The following is a 27,874-nucleotide window of genomic DNA, read 5'->3' on the forward strand; positions in this document are numbered from 1 at the left end:
ATAGTGTTCTATTCTGGTCGCCACACTACCAGAAGGATGTGGAGGCTTTAGAGAGGGTGCAGAAGAGATTTACCAGAATGTTGCCTGGTATGGTGGGCATTAGCTATGAGGAGCGGTTGAATAAACTTGGTTTGTTCTCACTGGAACGACGGAGGTTGAGGGGCGACCTGATAGAGGTCTTCAAAATTAAGAGGGGCATAGACAGAGTGGATAGTCAGAGGCTTTGTCCCAGGGTAGAGGGGTCAATTACTAGGGGGCATAGGTTTAAGGTGAGAGGGACAAGGTTTAGAGTAGATGTACGAGGCAAGTTTTTTACACAGAGGGTAGTGGGTGCCTGGAACTCGCTGCCGGAGGAGGTGGTGGGACGATAGTGACATTTAAGGGGCATCTTGACAAATACATGAATAGGATGGGAATAGAGGGATACGGACCCAGGAAGTGTCGAAGATTGTAGTTTAGTCGGGCAGCATGGTCGGCACGGGCTTGGAGGGCCGAAGGGCCTGTTCCTGTGCTGTACTTTTCTTTGTTCTTTGTATATCAACTGCTTGTTGATTAATATTTTGTCTATGCTGATTTTCATTTTTTTGTTACAGGAAGACTTAAACGTGAAATTTTCTCCTTCAGCAATTTCCATTGGTCGTGGGGTAATTTGTCTGAAAGTTGGTGGGCTCCACAGGGATCGTAACAACAGACATCTCCTTTCTTTGAAAAAGAATCATTCCCTTTAATTCAAGGTAGGGTAGCTTCACAAACCAACTAAAATGATCCAGCAGAGACAGCCAAGCATGACTAAAGGAAGTTGATATTTTCAATAATTCTTTGTTCTGACCATTTTGTATTGTAAATATTACCCAATTAATATACTAGTGATGCTGCTGAAATATTGGTAAAGTGAAAAGGAGCTGATCCATGAGAAGTCATAACAGATACTGAAGTTGCTTTCCAGATCCAAGTAACTAGAAATGAAACTATCATATATCCAAATTAATGCACTTCATCCTGATTATAATCTTAGAAATTTGCTCAACATTCTTTTAAAAGCATCATACATTTTATTAGAATTGATTCCATATTTCATGGATCATTTATTTGCAATTATGACCAGAATAATTGTACACCATTCGTACGTGCAACATCCTTTTTGAAAGAGCAAATACCGTATTTTGCATTTGCTTTGGGCACAGATTACATTAAATTAAGGGCCTGACAATATTGTGCATTTGATTCAGTTACAATGACTCAGTTGTAGGAATAAAATATGAGGCAGACATTTTCACTTAAAACAGGTTTTATTCATGTTAGCAAACCCAAAGCAACATAAACTAGTGGAAAGCAGTAAAAGTAGAAAAAGTCACTCACTGGAATATGTTTATAATCACACACAAAATATACATAGGATTCATCAACACAATTTTACAAGTGGTGCAGCAGTACAGAGTGGGCCACAGCAACATAGAGCTAGGAGTAAGTTTGGCAGGAATTGGGTAAAACAGCAATGAGCTTTTTTTTCCATCGCTCAGAATAAAAATTAAGCACATCATGAACCTGAACACATAGCCAGAGTTTACTTTAGCTAGTGTGTGTGTGTGTTTGCGTGTGAGTATGTAGTGTGTGTGTGTTTGCGTGTGAGTATGTAGTGTGTGTGTGTTTGCATGTGTGTGTGTTTGCTTTCACCGTGACTGCTGCTGGAACTTGTTGACTAACTTATCAAAGGGTAAAGACACAATCAATTAGGGATGGCACAATTCAACATATTTCAATGTATTTCATCCACAGCAATCACTGATATATTGGGCTCTCTGCAGTGATAAGGATAGGCAATGTTGAAAGCTTTCAGGTACCAGGTTTGCTTCATCTGTTTGATTCTTCTTGAACATAATGGGACAGTTATTGTACATCCAATAACTTGCAATCTAGCAAACAATGTGATTTTCATTCATGATTCTTCAACTGTAACTTCTTTAAAACATGAATGTTTTAGCAGATTGAGTTACAGATTCAAATGATGGTTAGTATTAGATAACTGAGTGTTCATAACAGTTTAGAGATCACAGTAATTTCAATATAAATGATTGTGTTGAATATATTACATACCTTGACTTCAGGCCTCAAATCAGATTTATATATGATGTTTCAGAACTCAGCCCAATGTCCACCCTAACTATTCTGACACACTTCCTGGCTGGCTTTCCATTTGCTATCCTCTTTAAACTTGAGGTCATACAAAACTCTGCTGCCTGTGTCTTAGCTTTCCGAACAACTCTGTGCTTACTGTTCCACATTGGCTCCTAGTTAAGCAACACCTCCATTTCAAAATTATCATTGTTTCCAAATTCCTACCTGGCTTTGACCTTCCTATCTCTGTAACCTTCTCCAATTCTACAACCCTCCTAGATACATGTATTCCTCCAATTCTGAACATCTTTAATTTGAATTGCTTCACCATTGTCAACTGTGCCATCAACTACCAAGGCCCTAAGCTCTGACATTCCCTTCCTAAATCTCACGGCCTCTCTACCTCTTTGTCCTCCTTTACCACACACCTTAAAAACTTCCACCTTTGACCAAGCTTTTGGTCATCTGCCCAATATGTGGCTTAGTATCAAAATTAGTTTGATAACACTCCTATGAAGCATCTTGGGACATATTACTCTGTTAAAGATGCTATATCAATGCACATTGTTGTCAAATGAAATGTTCAAAATTCCACTTTTGTAAATAAACGTCATGTTGCTCGATAATTACAATTTGTTATGAGAAAGTTATAAGTATAGAATACTATGCATGGAGAACCTGAACAGGGGAAGGCAAATGGAGGGTTTGCGCTATCACTTGGAATACCTTTTTTTCCTTCTGCAAGTTTTTTTTAAACCACCTTGCTTTATAAAAGTACCCAGAAGAGGGGTAATTACGGAGTTTGAGACATTATCTAAAAAGAGATCTGAAAACATAGAGCTCCATTAAGGTTCTACTGATTCCACATGTTAAGGGTTTGTCTGCTATTAATGTTTATAAACTCTAATGTGTTGAGTTAAGAAAACAAAGGTAGATTTATATTTGCATTGGTAAACATTGCAAATAAGGTATTGCTTTAAGTGGGTTTAATTTAATATTTCTGTGTCTGGAAGTATAAAATCTATAGTTAGATACATGCTGGACAAAAGTGTTTGCATGTTTGGGGGTTGGTTTCAATCCCAACTGTGATTCTATTGTGCTTCGAGAGAGTTATGGCATGAAGAGTAAAGAAACCAGCAGTGGTTGCTTAGCAACTGAAGGAAGTCAGGTTGTTGGAGGTTCTGGATATTTTGGTTCAGAGGGAGAAGTTTTTCCTTACTCCTCTAACAAAATAAGTAATCAATTTAAAATGTGACGAGACACAGGAGCTGATCAATCATTGCTGGCAGCTGATGATATAATTTATATTCCAGGCAAAAGCATGATGGAAAAAGTATTAGTGAGAGGTATTAATGGAGGGGATGAACCTGTTATTGGTGTAAAATTAATTTAAGAAGTAATTTTGCAAATAGAATTGTTGAGGTGGAAATTATTCTTAAATTACCTATTGGAGGAATAGATTTTATCTTAGATAATGATTTGGCTTGTCGTGACAACAAGGTGACAACAGTTGCATTGCGCAGGCAATTAATCATGACGATCTTAACAAACGTTTGGAAAGTACTGTGGGGGGAAATGAGAACAGATAATAAGCAATTGAAGGAAGACCTGATTAACACAGGAAATCAACTTGCACGTATAAAAGGAATGAGAAAAGAGAACTGATGAGAACAACTTAGAATCAGTCAGGAAACTGGAACATTTGACTCAGGATTTAAACTGTCTAAGTATAAATTTGAGAATGAGAACTTGGCAAAGGTTGATCTTCTGGTGAACTTCAAGCATCAGAAGTATCTATGAAGTATCGTGGAAAGTGCTTTGAAAATAAAAGGAAGTTCTGGTAACTCAGAATAATTGGCTGATTGCAGAATTAAAAGGCAAAACTAACAAACTGTTCGAACTTCGTTGTGAGAACAATGCGATTTTTGAACTTGAAAGCAAAGTGGAGGAAAATGAGAAAAAGATGGATGGCCTCGAGTGTCACAATTCAAAAGTTGTCCCTGTGGATAGAAACTCATTGTTGAATACTGATACAGTTGAGCAAAGAAAATAACTTGTCCAAGTAACATTACTGATGTATCAAAGTCAGGAATAAACAATAAGAAAACAACAAAGTACTTGCAAAATTGGAAATTATGAATCATCAACCAGATGTACTGAAATAGCAAAGTGATCTTTCTGAGACAATGACCAGAGGCTTTGATTTAAAAACGCTTGTCCATGATACTACACAAGGTCATAGTTTGCCAAAGACCATTCAAACTCTACTGATAACTGGACTGAGATAGTTCAGAACATGTGCAAAAATGTTGAAGCATTAGAATGAACTGTGAAACTTCAGAGAGAGGAAGTGATTGACGTGGCTGAAAGTAGAAAATAACGTGTTTCAAATGGGACTGGGAGAATCAACAAAAAGATCACAAAAGTTCAAAGAACAAACAAAGCAAGAACGTGATTGAGTGAACACAGGAAGCATCGGAACAACATTCTTCAAACAGCTAAATGATATTCTCACAAAAGAAAAGAAATGTTAATACAAAAAAAAGACATTTTGTCTGTTAAATCAAAATGCAAATTTAGCACATGTGAATTTGGAAAGTGGGCTTGAGAATGGAACTATGCCTGCAATGATGAAAAGTACAATTGCACCGTAGACGTTTTAAAAATTTCGGAGTTGAAAACTGGAAATCAGAAGAGGAAAAACACAAGACTGGAGTTATGACATTGTTAACTTGCATAGATTCTGATGATGCTATTGTTTTTGTTTGGATTAAATCATTGTAATTATATAATATGTGCAATTGTGAACTAAGAAATTATGTGGTTGGATATTTATCATGTTAAGTTTGTGTAGCGTGGATGTAACACAAATATAAAGAAATCTTCATGAATATGAAGATTTATTTCTTTCAGAGGGGGAGGTGTAGGATAAAAGGAAGTTTTACAGGATTTATTTGCATTGGTAAACATTGGAAATAAGGTATAGTTTTAAGTGGGTTTAATGTAATGTTTCTGCACTGAGAAGTGTAAAACCTATAGTTCGATTCATGCTGGACAAAAATGTTTGAATGTGTGGGGGTTGATTTCTATTCCAACTGTGGTTCTGTTGTGTTTATGGCATGAAGAGTAAATAAACCAGCAGTGGTTGCTTAGCAACTGGGACCTTGTAAGGTAGAAAAGCTTCTAAGTTTTAGTTTAGCTAATTTGATTTCAGTTGGTGATAGGTAATGAGAGAGAAGGTAGGTCACACAGCTCTGCTCATAGCTGCTGCTTTTGGAAGGTTCAAGAGGGAACAATTCTCTCTGCCTCGCTAGAGGAAAAGCCGATGGAGTAGTGGTTAGCAGTAGCTGTAAATCTGTATTGCAGCGAGTTAAGGAAACTCACGTTTCCAAGAAGTCTGGAGTTAATGGAACGGAGAAAACTGGGAACCAGAACAAAATTGTTCAGTAAAGTCACAGAGTTAAAAAGGCATTAGACTGTGAGAGGCCAGAATGACATTTGCAGTAGTGCAAATATTTGTGAGAAACTACTACAGGTTGGGAGACATTATTTGGAATAATTGTTGAAATTGGTGGTTGGATCCTGTAGTTTGTTTAAAGCCTTTAAGACAAAGGAAATCTGAACGGTGAACTGTAAAACCCAAGAGCAAAATCATTATGGAAGCAGTGGAGGGAAGGTATAATTTAAAAGGAGGTTTGAAAGTGTGACTTTTGAAAGCAGAATTTGAAGTCACTTGGGTGGAAGCTGGAGTTCAGTGAGACAAGGTGGCTCATGGTATAAAAATCATCTGGGGGGATTTGAGGAGAAATCCAAAACATTCACTTGGGTTCAGAGAGGTGTGTGTCTTACCACAATAATTTAATGTGCTTAAAAGGGACTCTGTGTTAATAAGACCATTGTAGTTTAAGATGTATTTTGTAATCCATGTCAATGCTAAAACCTGTGTGTAATTGTTCAGCTAAAGGGGGAATAAAGGAGTATTGCATTATAATGCAATTCTTTTCATGTTTAAAGGTTTTTTTCTTGTTGTTAAATCTAATTAGTGGTCTTGTGACTCTATTCCTCCATGTTTTATAAAAAAGGTAAATGTTACATTCTTTTGAGCCAGGGTTTCTAACTAGGGTTTTCCTAGTTTCCCAGTGAAAGAGCGCGAGGAGAGCGGCGGGGACACAGTGAAAGAGCACGAGGAGAGCGGCGGGGACACAGTGAAAGAGCGCGAGGAGAGCGGCGGGAACACAGGATAAAACAGAGCGAGGAGAGCGGCGGGGACACAGTGAAAGAGCGCAAGGAGAGTGGCGGGGACGCAGTGAAAGAGCGCGAGGAGAGCGGCGGGGACACAGGATAAAAGAGAGCGAGGAGAGCGGCGGGGACACAGTGAAAGAGAGCGAGGAGAGCGGCGGGGACACAGTGAAAGAGCGCGATGAGAGTGGCGGGGACACAGGATAAAAGAGAGCGAGGAGAGCGGTGGGGACACAGTGAAAGAGCGCAAGGAGAGTGGCGGGGACACAGTGAAAGAGCGTGAGGAGAGCAGTGGGGACACAGTGAAAGAGAGCGAGGAGAGCGGTGGGGACACAGTGAAAGAGAGCGAGTAGAGCAGCGGGGACACAGTGAAAGAGCGCGAGGAGAGTGGCGGGGACACAGTGAAAGAGCCTGAGAAGAGCGGTGGGGACACAGTGAAAGAGCGCGAGGAGTGCGGCGGGGACGCAGGATAAAAGAGAGCGAGGAGAGCAGCGGGGGCACAGTTAAAGAGAGCGAGGATAGCGGCGAGGACACAATGAAAGAGCGCGAGGAGAATGGCGGGGACACAGTGAGAGAGCGAGAGGAGAGCGGCGGGGACACAGTGAAAGAGCACGAGGAGAGCGGCGGGGGCACAGTGAAAGAGCGCGAGGAGAGCGGCGATAACACAGGATAAAAGAGCGTGAGGAGAGCAGCGGGGACACAGCTGCCGGAGAAGCGGCCTTCAGATTTCCGGCGTGGGCAGTGGCCACGGGTCTGTCGGGAAGCTAAGTTTACCTCTTTAAAGCTTTAAAAACTTACCTTGAAGAGTGACATCACAGCAAAGCAGTGACCTGATTGGCTCGTAAGGAAAGTGCTCCAATTAGCAGTAGCTGGGAGAAATTTAACTCTTCGTGTGTTGGTAAGTATTGTGATTGGTAAGTAAAATCTTTATTCCTTTCGCTTATTCATTATTTGATATTATATTTGTAATCCGTTAAGGTAAAGTGTAAAAATGGCAGGAGATCCCAGACCCGTGTTATGTTCCTCGCGCTCAATGTGGGAGTTCAGGGACATGGCCAATGCCCCTGACTCCTTCATGTGTGGGAAGTGTGTCCAGCTGCAGCTCCTGATAGACCGCATGATGGCTCTGCAACTGCGGATGGACTCATTTTGAAGCGTCCGCGATGCTGAGGAGGTCGTGGATAGCACGTTCAGTGAGTTGGTCACACCGCAAATTAGGATTGGTGAGGGAGACAGTGAATGGGAGACCAAAAGGCAGAGAAAGAGCAGGAAGACAGTGCAGATGTCCCCTGCTGTCATCTCCCTCCAAAACAGGTGTACCGTTTTGGATACTGTTGGGGGAGATGATTCACCAGGGAAAGGCAGTAGTAGCCAGGCTCATGGCACCGTGGCTGGCTCTGCTGCACAGAAGGGCGGGAAAAAGACTGGCAGGGCTATAGTCATAGGGGATTCAATCATAAGGGGAGTAGACAGGCGTTTCTGTGGTCGAAAATGAGACTCCCGAATGGTATGTTGCCTCCCGGGTGCACGGGTCAGGGATGTCTCAGATCGGCTGCAGGACATACTGAAGGGGGAGGGTGAACAGCCAGTTGTTGTGGTGCATATAGGCACCAACGATATAGGTAGAAAATGGGATGAGGTACTACAATCAGAATTTAGGGAGTTAGGAGATGTTTAAAAAGTAGGACCTCAAAGGGAGTAATCTCAGGATTTCTACCAGTGCCACAAGACAGTCAGAGTAGAAATTCAAGAATAGTCAGAATGAATACGTGGCTTGAGAGATGGTGCAGGAGTTCAGATTTTTGGGACATTGGAACCGGTTCTGGGGGCAGTGGGACCATTACAAATTGGATGGTCTACACCTGGGCAGGACTGGAACCAATGTCCTAGGGGGTGCTTTTGCTAAGACTGTTGGGGAGGTTTTAAACTAATGTGGCAGGGGGATGGGAACCAGATTAAGAAGTTAGAGGTCAGTAAAGAGGCAGCAACTAAAGCCTGTAAGGTACTAGATAATAAACTCAATGTGACTAAGGGTAAGAGTAGACAGGGAAGAGATGATGAACGCAAAGGGACAGGTGGTCTGAGGTGCATTTGTTTTAATGCGAGAAGTGTAGCAGGTAAGGCAGATGAATTTAGGGCTTGGATTAGTACCTGGGAATATGATGTTATTGGTATTACTGAGACTTGGTTGAGGGAAGGGCAAGACTGGCAACTAAATATCCCAGGGTAAAGATGATTCAGGAGGGATAGAGAGTGATGCAAAAGGGGTGGAGGAGTTGCATTACTGGTCAGAGATGATATCACAGCTGTGATTAAGGAGGGTACGATGGAGGATTCGAGCACTGAGGCAATATGGGTAGAGCTAAGAAATAGGAAGGGTGCAGTAACATTGTTGGGACTTTACTACAGGCCTCCCAAAAGCGAGTGTGAAGTAGGGGTACAAATATGTAGACAGATTTTAGAAAAATGTAGGAGCAATAGGGTGGTCGTGATGGGAGATTTTAACTTCCCCAACATTGAATGGGACTCATGTAGTGTTGGAGGCGTAGATGGAGCAGAATTTGTAAGGAGCATCCAGGAGAGTTCTTTAGAGCAGTATGTAAATAGTCCAACTCGGGAAGGGGCCATACTGGACCTGGTATTGGGGAATGATCCCGGCCAGGTGGTTGAAGTTTCAGTCGGTGATTACTTTTGGAATAGCGATCACAATTCCATAAGTTTTAGAATACTCATGGACAAAGACGAGAGTGGTCCTAAAGGAAGAGTGCTAAATTGAGGAAAGGCCAAGTATAAGAAAATTCGGCAGGAGCTAGGGAATGTGGATTGGGAGCAGCTGTTTAAGGGTAAATCCACATTTGAAATGTGGGAGTCTTTTAAGGAAAGGTTGATTAGAGTGCAGGGACATGTCCCTGTGAAAATGAGGGATAGAAATGGCAAGATTAGGGAACCATGGATGACGGGTGGAATTGTGAGACTAGCTAAGATGAAAAAAGAAGCATACATAAGATCTAGGCGACTTAAAACTGATGAAGCTTTGGAGGAATATCGGGAAAGTAGGACAAATCTCAAACGCGCAATAAAGAGGGCTAAAAGGGGTCATTAAATATCTTTGGCTAACAGGGTTAAGGAAAATCCCAAAGCCTTTCAGTTGTATATAAGGAGCAAGAGGGTAACGAGAGAAAGGATTGGCCCACTCAAAGACAAAAGAGGGAATTTATGCGTGGAGTTAGAGGAAATGGGTGAGATTCTTAATGAGTACTTTGCATCGGTATTCACCAAGGAGAGATACATGACGGATGTTGAGGCTAGGGATGGATGTTTAAATACTCTAGGTCAAGTCGGCATAAGGAAGGGGGAAGTTTTGGGTATTCTAAAAGGCATTTAGGTGGAAAGTCCCCAGGTCCAGATGGGACCTATCCCAGGTTATTGAGGGAAGCGAGGGACAAAATGGCTGGGGCCTTAACAGATATCTTTGCAGCATCCTTGAGCACGGGTGAGGTCCCGGAGGACTGGAGAATTGCTGATGTTGTCCCTTTGTTTAAGAAGGGTAGCAGGGATAATCCAGGAAATTATAGACCTGTGAGTTTGATGTCAGTGGTAGGCAAACTGTTGGAGAATATACTGAGGGATAGGATCTATTCACATTTGGAAGAAAATAGACTTATCAGTGATAGGCAGCATGGTTTTGTGCAGGGAAGGTCATGTCTTACAAACCTAATAGAATTCTTTGAGGAAGTGACAAAGTTAATTGATGGGGGAAGGGCTGTAGATGTCATATACATGGACTTCAGTAAGGCGTTTGATAAAGTTTCCCATGGCAGGTTGATGGAAAAAGTGAAGTCGTATGGGGTTCAGGGTGTAATAGCTAGATGGATAAAGAACTGGCTGGGCAACAGGAGATACAGAGTAGTGGTGGAAGGAAGTGTCTCAAAATGGAGAAAGGTGACTGGTGGTGTTCCACAGGGATCTGTGCTCGGACCACTGTTGTTCGTAATATACATAAATGATCTGGACGAAGTTATAGGTGGTCTGATTAGCAAGTTTGCAGATGATACTAAGATTGGTGGAGCTGCAGAAAGCGAGGAGGTCTGTCAGAGAATACAGCAAAATATAGATAGATTGGAGAGTTGGGCAGAGAAATGGCAGATGGAGTTCAATCCTGGCAAATGCGAGGTGATGCATTTTGGAAGATCTAATTCTATAGATCTAAGGACTATACGGTCAATGGAAGAGTCCTGGAGAAAATTGATGTACAGAGCGATCTGGGAGTTCAGGTCCATTGTACCCTGAAGGTGGCAACGCAGGTCAATAGAGTGGTCAAGAAGGCATATAGCATGCTTGCCTTCATCGGACGTGGTATTGAGTACAAGAGTCGGCAGGTCATATTACATTTGTATAGGACTTTGGTTGGGCCACATTTGGAATACTGCGTGCAGTTCTGGTCGCCACATTACCAGAAGGATGTGGATGCTTTAGAGAAGGTGCAGAGGAGGTTCACCAGGATGTTGCCTGGTATGGAGGGTGCGAGCTATGAAGAAAGGTTGAGTAGATTAGGATTGTTTTCATTGGAAAGACGGAGGTTGAGGGGGGACCTGATTGAGGTCTACAAAATTATGAGAGGTATGGACAGGGTGGATAACAACAAGCTTTTTCCAAGAGTGGAGGTGTCAATTACAAGGGGTCACGATTTCAAGGTGAGAGGGAGAAAGTTTAAGGGAGATGTGCATGGAAAGTTTTTTACGCAGAGGGTGGTGGGTGCCTGGAACGTTTTGTCAGCGGAGGTGCTAGAGGCGGGCACGATAGCATCATTTAAGATGAATCTAGGCAGATATATGAATGGGCGGGGAACAGAGGAATGTAGATCCTTGGAAAATAGGCGACAGGTTTGGATAAAGAATCTGGATCGGCACAGGCTGGGAGGGCCGAAGGGCCTGTTCCTGTGCTGTGATTTTCTTTGTTCGTGTTCTTTGTTCTATCCAGTTATAACAGCAACAGGGATTGTAACATTCGAGTAATTTTTTTTTGCGTAGTAAACTAATTACAATGGGTTGGTGAAGAGATGCTTTACTACACCAAATTCTCCAACACCTTCACCACATTCTTTATTTTTGTCTTGTCTCATGGGAATAAAAATAAAATTACGAATAGTCACACTTGATTGTAATTGTGGCAAATCGGAGGGCAATTCTGGATTAATCATAGTAAAAACAGCAATAATCCATAAATCATAGTGAAAGTATTAAAAAACAGACACGCTTTGTGGATTTGTTCTCACCGTCACTCTACATTGTGTTGCACGGCCTACATTTGGGGCAGTGTCTTGCTTTGGTATGGATCAGGCGCTGTGTATTGCATTATGAGTGACTATCCTGTTGTGCATTGGAGTGTGACGGTCTAACTTTGCCCTAGTTGCTGGCTGTCAGACAGAAAGCTTGGAATTGTGAACAGATTTGAGGAAGCTACTAGGTTTTGGTTCAGGGGCCTGTGAACCTTGAAGGATTATTCTGGAATAGGGGGAAACGGTCAAACTAAATTGCCCATGAATATTACAAACATCCCAGGCATTTCTAGTTTAAGAAAAAGGGTAAGGATGGCTGTAAATTTTGAGTGTTCTGGATTTACAATCCCATTGTTAGTGGTTCTCCTTCTTGGTGTGACTAAAGTAAGTTCTTTACATGTGTTACACCAATCTGACAGGGATTTGGAATGGAACTTGAAGTAAATTGTTTGAGATGCAATTTGCTCTGTTCCCACCGCCCCCTTCTGCTTTTTAAATCAATTGGCAGGAAATACATAATGTGATCGAAATGCAATGTATAAAACTGGCAAATGTGAGATGGCTTCCACGGGAATTATTTTGATTAATGCTCAATGTCAACCCTATATGCGCAGTTACCTTCCGCAAAGGTTTTAACTTGGAGATACATAACACAAAATATTTTCACAGAGTTGATAATAAATATTATATTTTTGTCAAGGATCAATGAAGTAGAACCAATTGATAGAAAATGTAATATGGCATGTATTATTTATCCAAATGTAAATATTTTGCACCCAGCTGATTTTTAACAGAATAGAGATATCATTGGAGTTTAACATCAGTCCAATGACAAATTCTAGATCTCAAATGGACACTTACTTATATAATCACAGTTCTTGGTCATTATTGTGAGCATCAGAAAAGATGGTGTAGAAATTTTGTTAAGATTGTTTATACTTGCTGATATCAGTACCAAAATGTTTCGGGGGTAGCTAGCTCCCTGTCTCCATTTTATGTCAGTGAGGAAATAAAGCCAATATAGAAAAAAGCCACTCTCATGCTGAAACACGTCAAAGCACTCTTCATAATGAATTATTTTTTGAAGTGCTGTGACTCATATCACATACAATTCACTTTGAAGGTTATCTGGAAGTGTAAGAACGTGAAATATCATCACCAAAAATGAATGGAATACATTCATATGTGCTTCACCATAATTATGCCATTCCTAATATTTATGGATTAACATCAATATAAAGACAATAAAAGGCAGGGTTATTTAAATGTTAGCACAGTTGAAGAACATATTTAAATGTATATTTTGTTATATACCTGAAAATGTTTTTTGTTACATGGATCCTAACTGGGTAACATTGCAATCATCTATTTGTTCTCAATCACAAAAATATTTGGAGAAGACCAGAATCTCAATTATTTTATATTGTAATATCTGCATTTTCAGTATATTCCCAAAGCGGCAGCATATTTATCACTGCATTATAAAATGTGTTGTCTGGTTACTTATCAAATGAAAAATAATATGGCGATAGTATATAGTATGCTAAACTTTTGAAATCTACAGGTTCTTTCTTCAGGTGCCAAATACTCATACACTATAAATATTAATTTATGTGCTTACAATACCTTTATGTAAAACACCAGCTTGTTAAGTTCCCACAATATTGTAAGAGATCAGTTCTAGCGTGGTGACAGACACTACTTGTGGTCCAAAGGTCTAATAGACCAATGAGTTCCCAAGTATCTTTACCTGTCTTGACAATATAATTGACTGAGAGTAATAAAGGGTGGGGTAACTTCTCCTTGCATCTGGTGACAAGTACTCAAAACTTTAAGGTATACCTATTCCAGTCAGGAAATTAAGGCTCTCAAATTACCTCAGTATCAACTTTGGAGATCGGACTTACGGTTGCACAATGCACACCAGTTAAGACTCTACATTTCAAATGTATCTTATCTTCAAATCAGAAAAATGAATTTTTAAATGCTCCTGAGCAAAGCAGATAAAAACTGAAAAGCAGCTAGATAATAAAAGAGGATAAATTGGTGTAAAGAACAAAAATATGACTTTAAAAAGAGTAAGAATTTATAACATGAAACTTTTCTGGCATATTGAGATTAAAGTTGACAAACTGGAACAAGGTTGCAGTTGTTGTTAATGCCTTAACAGACAAATAACCTGAAGTTTTAAATTTCTAAGCAATTGCGCCTAATGATTGACATGATTCTGAGCATAAATGATATGCACAGACAGTGAGATGTGCAAAGGGAGCAAATTGGTAATTCAATCAGTGGACTTTAGAAACTATCATTACTATAATACAAAAATCTACTTGGGATGAGTAACACTTAATGCAGAGAGCAACTGTAGTATTCAACATTCATTTCTTTAGATCTGTGGCCTTGGTGTTTCTCCATTTGTACACACCTAGAAAATAACTTTTAGTCTCTGCGGCCCTCAATTCCTAACTGAATTCTGATCTGGCTCTTCAGAATGGCAGGGGCAAACATCTTCATTGAGTATGCTTATGTATCGACAGGAGAAGCGTGTAGGGCATAGGGGAACTATGAACAGAAATAGACTATTTGGTCCTGTAAAATTTCCCTTCATTTAATCTGATCATGGCTGATCTTCTACCTCAATGTCATTTTCCCAAACTATCTCCTTATCCCTTGATGTCTTTGTTGATCTCCAAATTTCTTTCTCTGTCAGTCTGGCCTCAATAAAAGTTGAGACGGATTCGCACGTAAACAGAAGTTATTTATTTAGCTTGCAAGCTTGAATCATCTTACAGAAATGTAAGAGACATCCAGCTTCTTACATTCCAGAAAACGACTGAACTAAAAGACAAAGGGATCTCTGCAAAATCAATTCAAATGGTATCAAGTTTCACATACTCGACGGACATAGGTCAGCCTATGTCCCTCCTGACCTGTTCGATCTATTCTGATTGGCTCACTTCCAATCCCTTTCTCTGGCCCCTATCAATGAAGCATCACTCTCATAGACACACCTCTTCCTGCTTTTTCCATGCGGTCTCAAATTCCTTTGTCCCTAACTGCAAGAATCAAAGTGGCTTATTTCTACATTACATTAACTAGTAACTCTAAAGTAACTATTTTATATCACATTCGTCATCTTCAATACTAAAAATAAAATCACTGTCAGTTAACAAAATATTTTGTAACTAGATAAAGAAAAACAATCTATGTACCCAAAATGATGGATTATACTAAGCATACCTATATAATAAAGCTACACATTGAGATACAGTTACCAGTAGCAGACCACTTATTCAACCTCTATTGATCAAATACTCAAATAATTCATAACCCACGACTGGATTTGTTTGTAAATTAGAGTTTGCGGATCTATCATATCAAATCAGATTCTTCAGGTCAATCAATATCTGGTAATCAATAAGAATTCACCATGCTCTGTATCTCTTGTCCTTTTCAAAATGCTGCTCAATTAATTGGAGATTCTTAAGCTTTAGCAATCTCAAATTTCACCAAATTGGGCATTGACATAATTGGCTGAATGGGACATTGCTGCCTGGTTCTTGTTGGTGATCATTTGTACTGGAGTATTCAACACCTTTCTTAGGAGTTTCTAATACCGTCATCAGATGCAAGAGAAATTTTCACTGTCAATCTTTACATTATGAGCAACCTCATACAAAGAAAACCATAATCCTTAAATTGATGTTGTCTTGCTGGCAGGAAACAGTATTTCTATCTTTACATCTCTCATTGGTCAGGAAAAGGTCCCTTGTCAGAACTAAATAATTATACCAATGAATTAGTTCAGTAAATCATGGCCTTGAATTCAGTGTTAAGCAGGTACGGCCCTATTTTTGATTTGCTACTGTCAGAAAGTGAACATTTGTTTCAATAATCAGGCAATGTGAAAATCTAATCTTTTTCATATGCCATCTGTATCATGACTTTGTCATATAATCAAACCATTATATATCACAGAATTTGACTGGCACCAGAGTTCAATTAAAATTAATTTGTGTCAGAAATTGTTTAGCATATTATTATTCTCAAATCTTTCAAGCAGCTGGATGGTCACAGGGTTTTACTGAAGTAGTCATGTAGGTAATTGCTTAAAAGTTTTGAGAAACAACCCATCCCTGCCAGCCTTACTGAAATTCCTCAACATGTGACATTAGCAGGATTCAATCAGCCATGGCATGCTTCAAACAGCTTTCTGCATTTTACAGGCCTGCTTAATCCTTGATGCACAGAAATATTTACAATACAATCCTTCAATCACAATACTTTACAGAGACTCCACAGTTCAAGCAGAGCATCATGGGATTGCTGACCACCAGAAACAACATTGCCACAATTCAGTTTGTGCAAAGAACCAATCGATTCAATTGGATTCGCTTTACCGATGGGAATAAATCATATTAATTCAGTAACATTTTGTTGTTGTCTTGTCCAGACCAGGGAGAAAAAAATTGAAAACATGGTACTTAACAATAATAGGTAATCATGAAAATGTTTTGAATTAAATATATTCCAATCATAATGTTAATAGACAATGGGACATACTTGTTGTCCGCCAGTGTCTCACAGCACTCTCTGCTTGGGCGTTCATCACACTTGGTAAAAGTCTCTTCCAGTATTTATTGAAATGATACATAAAAACAAAAAAACATTTAGTGCCCTAACTTTAGGTGGCAGACTATTTCCCCCTTAGATCAAAGTAGTAATAAAGCAAATAAAATAAAATCCTCAACCCTTGGGCTTTGCACATCGGAATACTCTTAATCATGCCTGCAATGGTGAACATTTTAGCTCTAAAATGCAATTAATATTAGTTTTAAAAATTAATTATAATTAAATTTTTTGATATATTGCTATAAATCTCATTTCATGCAAAGTTTAAAAGAAACACTTTTCATTGAACAAATGATCACGAGTACAAAGTGGTCAGTAGTGCCAGTAATTATCATAGTTAGTTGTCTACTTTAATACAAGCCTCATAACCTGTTAGACTATCAACAAGCACTGATATCTATAGTTATTTTGGCCTCATTTTATAATATATTGTTTGGTATAACCTTTTAGACAGAAAGATATCAAGCTATTTTATAGATGATAAAAGGCCATTGTTGGCCAAGAAATGGTCAAGTATGAAACCATATAACATTTTACCATTTAGTCTTCCATCTATCTGGACAAAGTATGATTGAAGGTGAAATTGGTCTATGCGAATAATACATACCGAATTGGCTACTCATTTTACATCATGCCCAAACAAAGTCAGACTGTTGTCATAGCCCAATTTTACCCCAATGCCCTTAGCAAATGATTGTTTTCCGTATTCTAAATTGCACCATTGTGGCCGAGTACAGTGGTGTGAAATTATGTGCATAATGGATGGAGTTATTAAATCTGAAATTGTGGTAATGTTGGAAACCATGTGGCAGCTTCAAGCAGTTGTGCAACTGACTCCCAACCATGGAGTCACCACAAGTACATGTCCAAGAGCTCCCATTATGTCAACTTGCTTTCCTTGGGATAACATTTGTCAGACAGGCTTTGAGGTGTGAGACCTTACATTTTTGGATGATTTTGGGAGAAAGATTTGGCAGATTCTGATTCATACCACGCATCAGCAATGCCAGTTCTGACCATGAGGAAAGTTATAGCCCTGGTTGTAAAATCTTTCCAACTGGAGGAGGATGCCCAGAAAATGGCATCCAAGGAGAATGAGGAAAGGGAAAAAGAAAAGCAGGGTTTTAAAAATGCCGTGGTAAAGTTGCTTCTGTGGAGTTTCTTTGCTAATCCCATCTTTAATGAAAGCTGTACAGAAATCATATTGAGTACCCATCGCTTAATCAAGAAACTTGCAAAATATTAGACTTAACCGACTACCACAGCATTAAAAACAGGAACCACTTTGGAATTAAATCAAACTGTAGAACTCAAATTAGAACCACACACCATTTTAATTTTTTTTAAAGCTTTTTTGTACAGTTATGCCATATAAGTTATTTGCATCCAGTTTTGGGCAATCATTGAAGAAAAAATGTATTAAAGTGTTTTTTTCCATGTTTCATTGTGATAGAAATCAGTTTCACAATAATAAATTGAACTATTTGAGGAATGAAAATTTGTTGATGTTGGAGGCGGTGACTCCTATTTGGAGTGCTCCTCCATTCATAGATTTATGATGGTATTACAGCAGTGGTTTATTGATCCAAACTTTGTTAATACAGATTTTATGTGATCACCATTGTACATAATATTCGTCTTATTTCAAGCAAGTTAATGTATTCTTTTCCAAACCGCTTAATTATTCAGTAAAATCTGCTTTTGTTGAAAGCAAAGACTTTCTAACAATGAAGTGTATTTTTGTTCACCTTTTATCTTAGAAACATCCATCTATAGAACTGCAATGCTGAACATTTTTGATAAAAATAAATGCAAAAACAAAAATTACAGTGCATCACAACATGTTATAGGACCAGTATTAACTGAGATGTCAATTAGAGCTTGATGAAGTAGAGCAAACTCCTACCACTGTTTTCATGCCTTCCCTTCTGTATGTACACAGCACTTAACTGTCACAAGGAAATCTAGCATGGTGTAAAGCTAGTGACATATGTAAATCCATTTATGGGCACTGGTCTCATATATACACTGACAAAAATGAATAACCTGTTTAGTGTCTGAACTGCAATCTGGCTAATAACTCTTATAAGATAAGCAATTATTATGACCCATTGAACTGGTGCCGTGGAGACTCATTCTAATAACTTTTCACAAGTGAATGAACTTGGAGTGACATAACTCACTGAATGCGCGAGGGTTTGCAATAGTTAGTAGAAACTCTTGAGTGTCAGTTCTGATCTATAGCATCTCATGTGTTTTATTGAAAATTGGTATGTCACACCCATATCTTAACCAGCAGTGGTTTATGACCAATGACATATCACTCCCTCAGACCACAAGCTTCAGGCCCAATGCTCCTATAATAACCATTCCGATTTGATTTAATGCATCTACCTTACCTTGTGAAACCTATAATTCTTGAAGATGACCCTTCTTCCCATGCATTTGAAGGGAATGATCAGGTGGATTTTCCCTTTGTAACAAGCAGATTATCACAAAAATGGTGCTTTGTAAGGGAATGTTTTTAGCTGTTCAAGAATATTACACATTTAATAAATAAACAAGAAATGTTCTTTATCAATAGAACACATAATCATTGTGTAACAAAGCACCCCATAAATGACACAGGCCATATAATATCATCAGTTTTGTAATCTGTTGGATGAGCCACTTTCAAAAACCACTGCAGGTTGTTATATATCTTGTATTTTGCTAATGATGTTCCTCTTATATTCACTAGAACAGTTTAACAGGCCAGTTTAGCTTAAGTTTCAATAAACTGAAGTTATTCCCCTTTGAGATCCCTGGTGGGAAAGAAAAACATGACAAGTTGGATGTTCTCCCAGTAATAAATGGAAATGAGGAGGTTTAAAGAATTACACCTTTATTCCCAACAGTTTATCCATTTCATTAATTAAGCTGGATTCTAATTAATTTAGATAGAGTAATGTTGAAATTTTTTTGTGGTCTAGTCAGAATATATTAGCATTTGCTACAGGATAGATACACTGATAATGGCACCTTTAGTTCGACTAATAGTTTAAAGGAAGTGTTTGGTGGGCTTTTCAATTTTTTCTGAACCAGTTTATTAAAGAAGGGGGCATCACCTCATTCATGTTACTTTTGTAGGCAAATTGATTAAATTCGTCAAGAATTTACCCTTTGATCCAGGCTGCTGCGCATCAGTCCCTGTGCCTAAATATTGTGGGTGATCTATTAAGTCATAATAAATCTATTTAACAATAAGCTCCAGCCTCACTCATCGCCCTCAATATCATATCAGTGATGTATAATTATTATAAGGTGAATGGGTCACTTGGCACCAACAAATACAGGGTTGTGTTTTGCATTGATTAAATGTCATTATTCAGACCCAAAACAAAGGTTTAGATCTGTGTCAATGTAAACATTAGCAAATATGACAGGAGAAAGAATTTCTTTTTACACAACATTTGAAATTCATGAGCAAACGTTGATCATTTTGTATCTAATACACCCTCGACCTTTTGTTTTGTTTCTATTCTAAAAGCTTTTCTAGCAATACTTTTTTTTGTGCAGTGTCACGCACTGTGTTGAAATACAAATAGTCTCCTCTTTCCTTGCGGTCAGTTTTCGTATTATTAACATTTGTAAATTAGACAGAATAGAGTTGCCGCTAGCAGCCACAGTGATATGGTGACACCTGCTAATCCAGTGCCTGAGTCTCGCATGGAACCTGGCCCTGTATGAATGAGAAAGAGAAACATTATTAATATTTAATCAACAATTTAAGTTGAACATAAACAGGTAGGGCTGTCACTATCACGTTTTTGTTTTTTTTATTTATAAATAGCTCAGGTTACTTTCTGAGAGTATTTTATTATAGTTAATGGAACAGAACCGATTTTCAACAAGTGGAGCTGCAAGAATAATTCTCTTTTGCCTCTGAAGTGTCTCCATTTAGGACATACCTTACTGTAAGGTTATAATGGTATGAAAGATGCCTACAGGGCAAAACAAAATGAATGTGGCATCCTTTACCATCACAGGCAGTTTTACCTTGAGTTAAGTGAGTCAATATCATGAAGTATACGCACTTCTAGGAGATTCAAGTTACTGAAAAGAAGGGTTCTCATTTGATTTAAATAATACATCAAGATAATACAAGTTAAATTATGGATTGTTTTTCAGATAGCAACAATCAAACTTGAATATAAAAATAATAACTCATGAATAGCACCCACAGTAACTAATGGTCAGCTTATCATGAGTTAAATGCTCTTTTGGCAATAATTGTCAAAGGAAAACTTGACAGATAAAATACTAGAACAGTGTACAAATAACTTAACATAAAACAACATCAAAATGTATAGTTATAATGGTGTAAATTAAATGCACGCTTTTTTGTTGGAAGCAAACAGAAGACATTATCCATGTGGGGTGGATTTCCTCTGATTGTTAATTCCACTAAAACCTGATTGACCGATTCTGGTCAATGCAAAAAATAGTATGAATATCCCGGCATTGTTCATACTGTCGCGAACATCTGGAAGAGATATTTTCTTCTAATCAGTACATTATTTTCATAGTTACCATGTGCAATGAAATAATAAGGGGCTGGATTCTCTATTATTGGGACTACGTCCCCAAGCCGGCGTCAAAACTGTGGAGCTTAATCCTGAAAGTCCTGGACTAAAGGGACACAAATTCCCAGCACTCCAGGGGGCTAGCTATCAGGGACCGGGAGCAAATCTCGCAGCTTTTGCTGCACATACGGGCCCTGCACATTCAGGTCAGAGGCCATGCATGTGCATGGTGGCAGCCACCAACGGCTGTGCCTTGTCCATGGCGGACTCGGACTGCGGACTGCGGACAAAGGAGATCCCCCCGATCGGCTGCACATCCGACCCTCAACCCCCACACGAACATTCCCCGGCTGCCTATAAGGCCCCCACTGACCTCCGATCCACCCGCCCCGACCAGGGAGGCCGCGGACTGAGTCTGCAGCCGCCACGCGAGTATCCCGACTGGTTGGACCAGGTTAGATCCACAGCGTCGGGAGCGGAGGATGTCGGAGCGGGCCTCTGGCAATAGCCCCAGGTGGCGTGGCGTACTCCCTGGTGATGCTTTTCGGTGCCCGGAGAATAGGTGAACCACCATCGGTCCTGATTTCTTTATCAACTGGATTCTCCGCCCCAGCACCGGCCGTGATTTTGGGGTCAGGGTGTGGAGAATCCAGCCCAGTGTGCACTGTGCTGTATGCAGTTAAGTACAACTACAATACACATGTGAATTCACCACAGCATTTTCTTTATGTACATACGCTCAGGAATCCACGCCATCGGAAACGCCGTCACGTTTCACGGCGGCGTAAACGGGCCGCTGGGAGTACCAATTCTGGCCCCTCCCCCAACGAGCCGGCCCCGACGCAACATGGCGCGGGAGTTCGGGGCCGGCGTGTAAGAAAATAGGCCCGGGGAGCGAGAGGCCGGCCCGCCGATCGGTGGTCCCCGATTGCGGGCCATGCCCCATCGGAGGCCCCCCCCCACCCGGGGTCAGAGACCCCCTCCCCCCCCCCCCCACAGGCCGCCCCTGACCCTGCGCGCACCAGGTGTGGACGGCGCCGGTGGGACTCTGCCTTTTTACAGCAGCCGCTCGGCTCATCCGGGCCTGAGAATCGGCAGCCCGGCCGCATGGAGCGGCCCGCGACCGGCGCCACGCCAAACTTGCCGGTGAAATGGCGCCGATTCTCCACTGTGCGGAGAATCACGTGCCAACATCGGGGCGGCGTGGCGCAGTTACGGGGATTCTCCGGCCCAGCGGGAGAATCCCGCCCGTGGCATTCAGACAACACATGAAACAACTAGCCTATAGTTCAGGGAGCAAACATAAACTCACTATCTGAACCACAAGATACTTTCTGCCCTTTTAACAGGAAGTGCGAAGCAAAAATCAGGACTCATCACTCCGATGTGAAGGCCAGGATACTTTCTGACTTTGAAACACCTGCTGGTAGAAGATATTACCCTCTGCAATGACAAACTCATGTGACGTGAATTTATGTGTTATTACAGCATATTACTTGAACTACAGTGATTCTATATTTTATTTCACCGCACATTCAGTAAAAGTAGGATGAAGTAGCATAATCGACCAGAGAAATCAAGGGTGTTTAAAATCAATAGTAATAGTCAGGTTAGAAGAATGTTTTGAAGCTGTAGGAGGTCTCACTACCAGCTAACATTAAAGTTGAAACTGTTTTTTTGTTCAGCTTTTCAATATAAATGTAAATCAATTATAAATCAATTCTTTGAACTATGAGATATTTCAGTCACAGGCGTGAAAACACATCAGAGTATACCCATAAACAAAAAAATTATGTATTAAATATGTCTTTCATTTTGGTCCACAACACTCAGCATTTAATTTGACAGAGACATTTTGCAAATCTGCATGTGGAATAACCACAACTAACAGCTGCAATAACATTATTATTCATGTCTTATTGATTTGGATCATAGTTCCAATGAAGATTGAATCCTGTTGGATTTATCCAGGTAATCAATTTATCAATAAACTTCACTCATTGTTCTTGATACATTACTGTATAGATCGTGACTGTCACTTGTACATTTCTAGGTCCCTTCGATGAGACCAATCAGTTTGAGTCAGGAGGTGCTGATATCTTACACTGCCTGATCCGTGTGTTTCTGCTGGACTGCTCTAGAAACAGCAATGGCTGTGTAATTTGTTTTGACTCAAACAACACAAAGTAAATTTCTCTAAAAATCCCTGTAGCAACCAAATGGTGGAAAATATTTGAAAACCATAAGAAATTTGATCAGCTGTCATAGCAACCACAACGATGACACTTCTCTTGATGAGATATATCTGAAATCTGGATGCCCCCATTAGATGGTAATTACTCAAAGGAAATAATTTAAGAACTAGAGCCAAATTTTTATAGAGTTGGGCCGACTCCAGTGGCCTTTAAACGTGATGGACAGGGCCAGGGTGCAGAAGTCCCACTTCCATTTCTAACACATCCCATTTTTTCCAACAGGGAGAAGGGCCCAGAATGTTAATCACACAGTGGGGAAAACCTGAATGCAACAGGGCCCTTTGAAATTAGTACTGAGTTCACGCAAACCCATTTTCAAAAGCTGTTCATAGGGCCTTAATATGCAATGTGGATGTCATGAATTTATGGAGGAAATGTAAACCCTCTTGAAAGACAGATAAGGTCTGTTTAAGCAGCATGGTCAGAAGTCATTTAAATTCACAGCCCTTTTAAAGTGAAATTAAAAAAAGACTGCAGCTTTCCTTTGGAGTAAATAGAGACCCACAACTGGAGTACGTTGTTAAACAGGCTATCTAGTGTGGCTTACATAAAGCTGTTAGCCATTTATTCTTGTAGTTTTTTTTTTTACAGTGGATTGTTAAACAGCTGAGCCAATTGTGTATGCTTGGCTGAGTTTCAAAAGCTCAGGAACAATTTACCACAGTCGAACCTCGCAATTTGATTGATAGTTTTAACAGGCCTTTAAACCTTTAAAGGATTATCGTGTTTTGATGTAGCTAGTGAATAGATGCTTGTTTGTTTTAACAGATTGACCACTTGATTTGAAATCTTTGAATGGGATTCATGATTTTTTTCACTATAAAGTACGTACATGAGTAAGAGCGCGCTTAGATGGTTATAAGTTTTTTTTCCATCTCCTCATTGCTCCTGTGGCCTGCCATAGTGGATACTGGGTGAATGATTATGAAGGTGGAATGGGGTGTCAGGGGGCATGGAAGTGTAGACAGGAGCTCCCCCAAAGTGTGGTGGATGCAGGGACAGTGAGTAAAATAAGGAGGAGGTAGATTTTTAATTGGCAATGGGTTGAAGGGTTATGGAGAACGGGCAGGACAGCGGAGTTGAGGCCAGGATGAGATCAGTCATGATCACATTGAGAGTGTTAGGCTCGGGAAGCTAAATTGCCTACTGTCGCTCCTAGGTCATGTGTTCTAGGGAGGAGATGCCCTGGCTGATTTTGCAATCAAGCTCTTGGCCTGTAACATTGTCTGTAGCAGGTGCGGAACAAATCAGCCATGACAGAATGGCAGAGCAGACTCGATGGGCTGAATCCTAATTCTGCTCCTCTATCTTATAAACATTTGAGGGCTAGATGACCTAAAAGTCTTTTATAAAACTGTGCAAGGTATCATAAAACATAGGTCTGCCTTTTAACCAACCTCGGCACTCGCCCACCTCTGTGGTCACCTTGAAACTGACTCTGGAAGCGACTGGCCAAGCTCGATGACACCCTTAACCCCATTGCAAAAATCATGCATGGAGGGGTTATTTGCATGGAAACAGGACAGCCAAGTCAGCAGACTTCCTGACTCAGACTTCCTACCTTGATGGCAAAAATCCAGCTCTTGTGTATGATGGAACTCAGACTTTCTGAGAGACTGACCAATACCAATGGCCAGGAATGCTGCTATTATCATAAGATAAAGAACTGAGTGTGACCAGAAAAAGGTTCTGTATTCACAAAGGATCATAGAATTGCTACAGTGCTGATGGGGGCAAGTCAGCTCATTTAAGAACATAAGAACATAAGAACTAGGAACAGGAGTAGGCCATCTGGCCCCTCAAGCCTGCTCTGCCATTTAATGAGATCATGGCTGATCTTTGTGGACTCAGCTCCACTCTCCGGCCCGTACACCATATCCCCGAATCCCTTTATTCTTTAGAAAGGCATCTATCTTTTTCTTAAAAAGTTTAAAGAAGGAGCTTCAACTGCTTCACTGGGCAAGGAATTCCAGAGATTCACAACCCTTTGGGTGAAGAAGGTCCTCCTACACTCCGTCCTAAATCTAACTCCCCTTATTTTGAGGCTATGCCCCCTAGTTCTGCTTTCCCCGACGAGTGGAAACAACCTGCCCGCATCTATCCTATCTATTCCCTTCATAATTTTATATGTCTCAATAAGATCCCCCCCGCATCCTTCTAAACTCCAATGAGTACAGTCCCAGTCTACTCAACCTCGCGTCATAATCTAATCCCCTCAACTCTGGGATCAACCTAGTGAATCTCCTCTGCACTCCCTCCAGTGCCAATATGTCCTTTCTCAGGTAAGGAGACCAAAACTGAACACAATACTCCAGATGCGGCCTCACCAACACCCTATACAATTGCAGCATAACCTCACTAGTCTTGAACTCCATCCCTCTAGCAATGAAAGACAAAACTCGATTAGCCTTCTTAATCACCTGTTGCACCTGCACACCAACTTTTTGCGACTCGTGCACCAGCACACCCAGGTCCCTCTGCACAGCAGCATGTTTTAACATCTTACCGTTTAAATAATAATCCATTCTGCTGTTATTCCTCCCAAAATGGATAGCCTCACACTTGGCAACATTGAATTCCATCTGCCAGACCCTATCCCATTCACCTAACCTATCCAAATCCTTCTGCAGACTTCCGGTATCCTCTGCCCTTTTTGCTTTACCACTCATCTTAGTGTCGTCTGCAAACTTTGACACATTGCACTTGGTCCCCAACTCCAAATCGTCTATGTAAACTGTGAACAACTGCGGGCTCAACACTGATCCTTGAGGGACCCCACTAGTTACAGGTTGACAACCAGAGAAACACCCATTTATCCCCACTCTCTGCTTTCTGTTTGTTAACCAATCCTCTACCCATGCTATCACTTTACCCTCAATGCCATGCATCTTTAGTTTATGCAGCAACCTTTTGTGTGGCACCTTGTCAAAAGCTTTCTGGAAATCCAGATATACCACATCCATTGGCTCCCCGTTATCTACTGCACTGGTAACGTCCTCAAAAAATTCTACCAAATTAGTCAGACACGACCTACCCTTTGTGAACCCATGCTGCGTCTGCCCAATGGGACAATTTCCCTCCAGGTGCCCCGCTATTTCCTCCTTAATGATAGATTCCAGCATTTTCCCTACAACCGAAGTTAAGCTTACCGGCCTATAATTACCCGCTTTCTGCCGACCTCCTTTTTTAAACAGTGGTGTCACGTTTGCTACTTTCCAAACCTCTGGGACCACCCCAGAGTCTAGTGAATTTTGATAAATTATTACTAGTGCGTTTACAATTTCCCTAGCCATCTCTTTTAACACTCTGGGATGCATCCCATCAGGACCAGGAGACTTGTCTACCTTTAGCCCCATTAGCTTGCCCAATACTGCCTCCTTAGTGATTACAATCATCTCAAGGTCCTCACCTATCATATCCTTATTTCCATCAGTCACTGGCATGTTATTTGTGTCCTCCACTGTGAAGACTGACCCAAAAAACCTGTTCAGCTCCTCAGCCATTTCCCCGTCTCCTATTATTAAATCTCCCTTCTCATCTTCCAAAGGACCAATATTCACCTTAGCCACTCTTTTTTGTCTTATATATTTGTAGAAGCTTTTACTATCTGCTTTTATGTTCTGAGCCAGTTTACTTTCATAGTCTATCTTACTCTTCTTTATGGCTTTTTTAGTAGCTTTCTGTTGTCCCCTAAAGACTTCCCAGTCCTCTAGTCTCCCACTTATTTTTGCCACTTTGTATGTTTTTTCATTCAATTTGATACTCTCCCTCACCTCCTTAGATATCCACAGTTGATCTTTCCCCTTTCTACCGTCTTTCTTTTTTGTCGGTATGAACCTTTTCTGAACACTGTGAAAGATCGCTCGGAAGGTTCTCCACTGTTCCTCAATTGCTTCACCATGAAGTCTTTTCTCCCAGTCTACCTTAGCTAGTTCTCCTCTCATCCCATTGTAATCGCCTTTGTTTAAGCACAAAACACTAGTGTTTGATTTTACCTTGTCATCCTCCAACTGTATTTTAAATTCCACCATATTGTGGTCGCTCCTTCCAAGAGGATCCCGAACTATGAGATCATTAATCAATCCTGCCTCATTACACAGGACCAGATCTAGGACCGCTTGTTCCCTTGTAAGTTCCATTACATACTGTTCCGGGCACATTCCATAAACTCCTCCTCAAGGCTGCCTTTACCAACCTGGTTAAACCAATCGATATGCAGATTAAAATCTCCCATGATAACCGCTGTACCATTTCTACATGCATCCGTTATTTCTTTGCTTATTGCCTGCCCTACCATCCTGTTACTATTTGGTGGCCTATAGACTACTCCTATCAGTGACCTTTTCGCCTTACTATTCAAGATTTCCACCCAAATTGATTCAACCTTGTCCTCCATAGCACCAATATCATCCCTTACTATTGCCCGGATGCCATCCTTAAACAACAAAGCTACACCACCGCCCTTACCGTCCATTCTATCCTTTCGTATAGTCTGATACCCTTGGATATTTAACTCCCAGTCGTGACCATCTATTAACCATGATTCAGTAATGGCCACTAAATCATAGCCATTCACGATGATTTGCGCTATCAACTCATTTACCTTATTTCGTATACTACGAGCATTCAGGTAAAGTACACTTATGCTGTTTTTTATGTCTTTGTTATGAATCCTAACACCTTGATCAGTAACTTTTCGCAATTTATTTTTCCTCTTCCCCTTTCTCCTAATTTTCCTTGTCTTTGAACCCATATCTCTACATAATAACCTGTCACGTAACCTGCTG

At 40.5% G+C, this 27,874-nt stretch overlaps 1 protein-coding gene across 5 annotated transcripts in view; it reads right to left on the reverse strand.

Moving 5' to 3' along the window:
- Positions 1-1,270: 1,270 nt before the first annotated feature.
- LOC140427995 (limbic system-associated membrane protein-like) overlaps positions 1,271-27,874 on the reverse strand; it is a 1,212,363-nt gene continuing 1,185,759 nt past the window's right edge. For all 5 annotated transcript variants that reach the window (XM_072513931.1, XM_072513930.1, XM_072513932.1 and 2 more), the window contains one exon: positions 1,271-19,988. In XM_072513931.1, the coding sequence (XP_072370032.1) occupies positions 19,888-19,988 (101 nt within the window). In that variant the 3' untranslated portion in view covers positions 1,271-19,887. The remainder of the gene's footprint in view (positions 19,989-27,874) is intronic.

The sequence above is a fragment of the Scyliorhinus torazame genome, chromosome 8 (genome assembly GCF_047496885.1).
Source record: "Scyliorhinus torazame isolate Kashiwa2021f chromosome 8, sScyTor2.1, whole genome shotgun sequence".
Classification (NCBI taxonomy): Eukaryota; Metazoa; Chordata; class Chondrichthyes; order Carcharhiniformes; family Scyliorhinidae; genus Scyliorhinus; species Scyliorhinus torazame.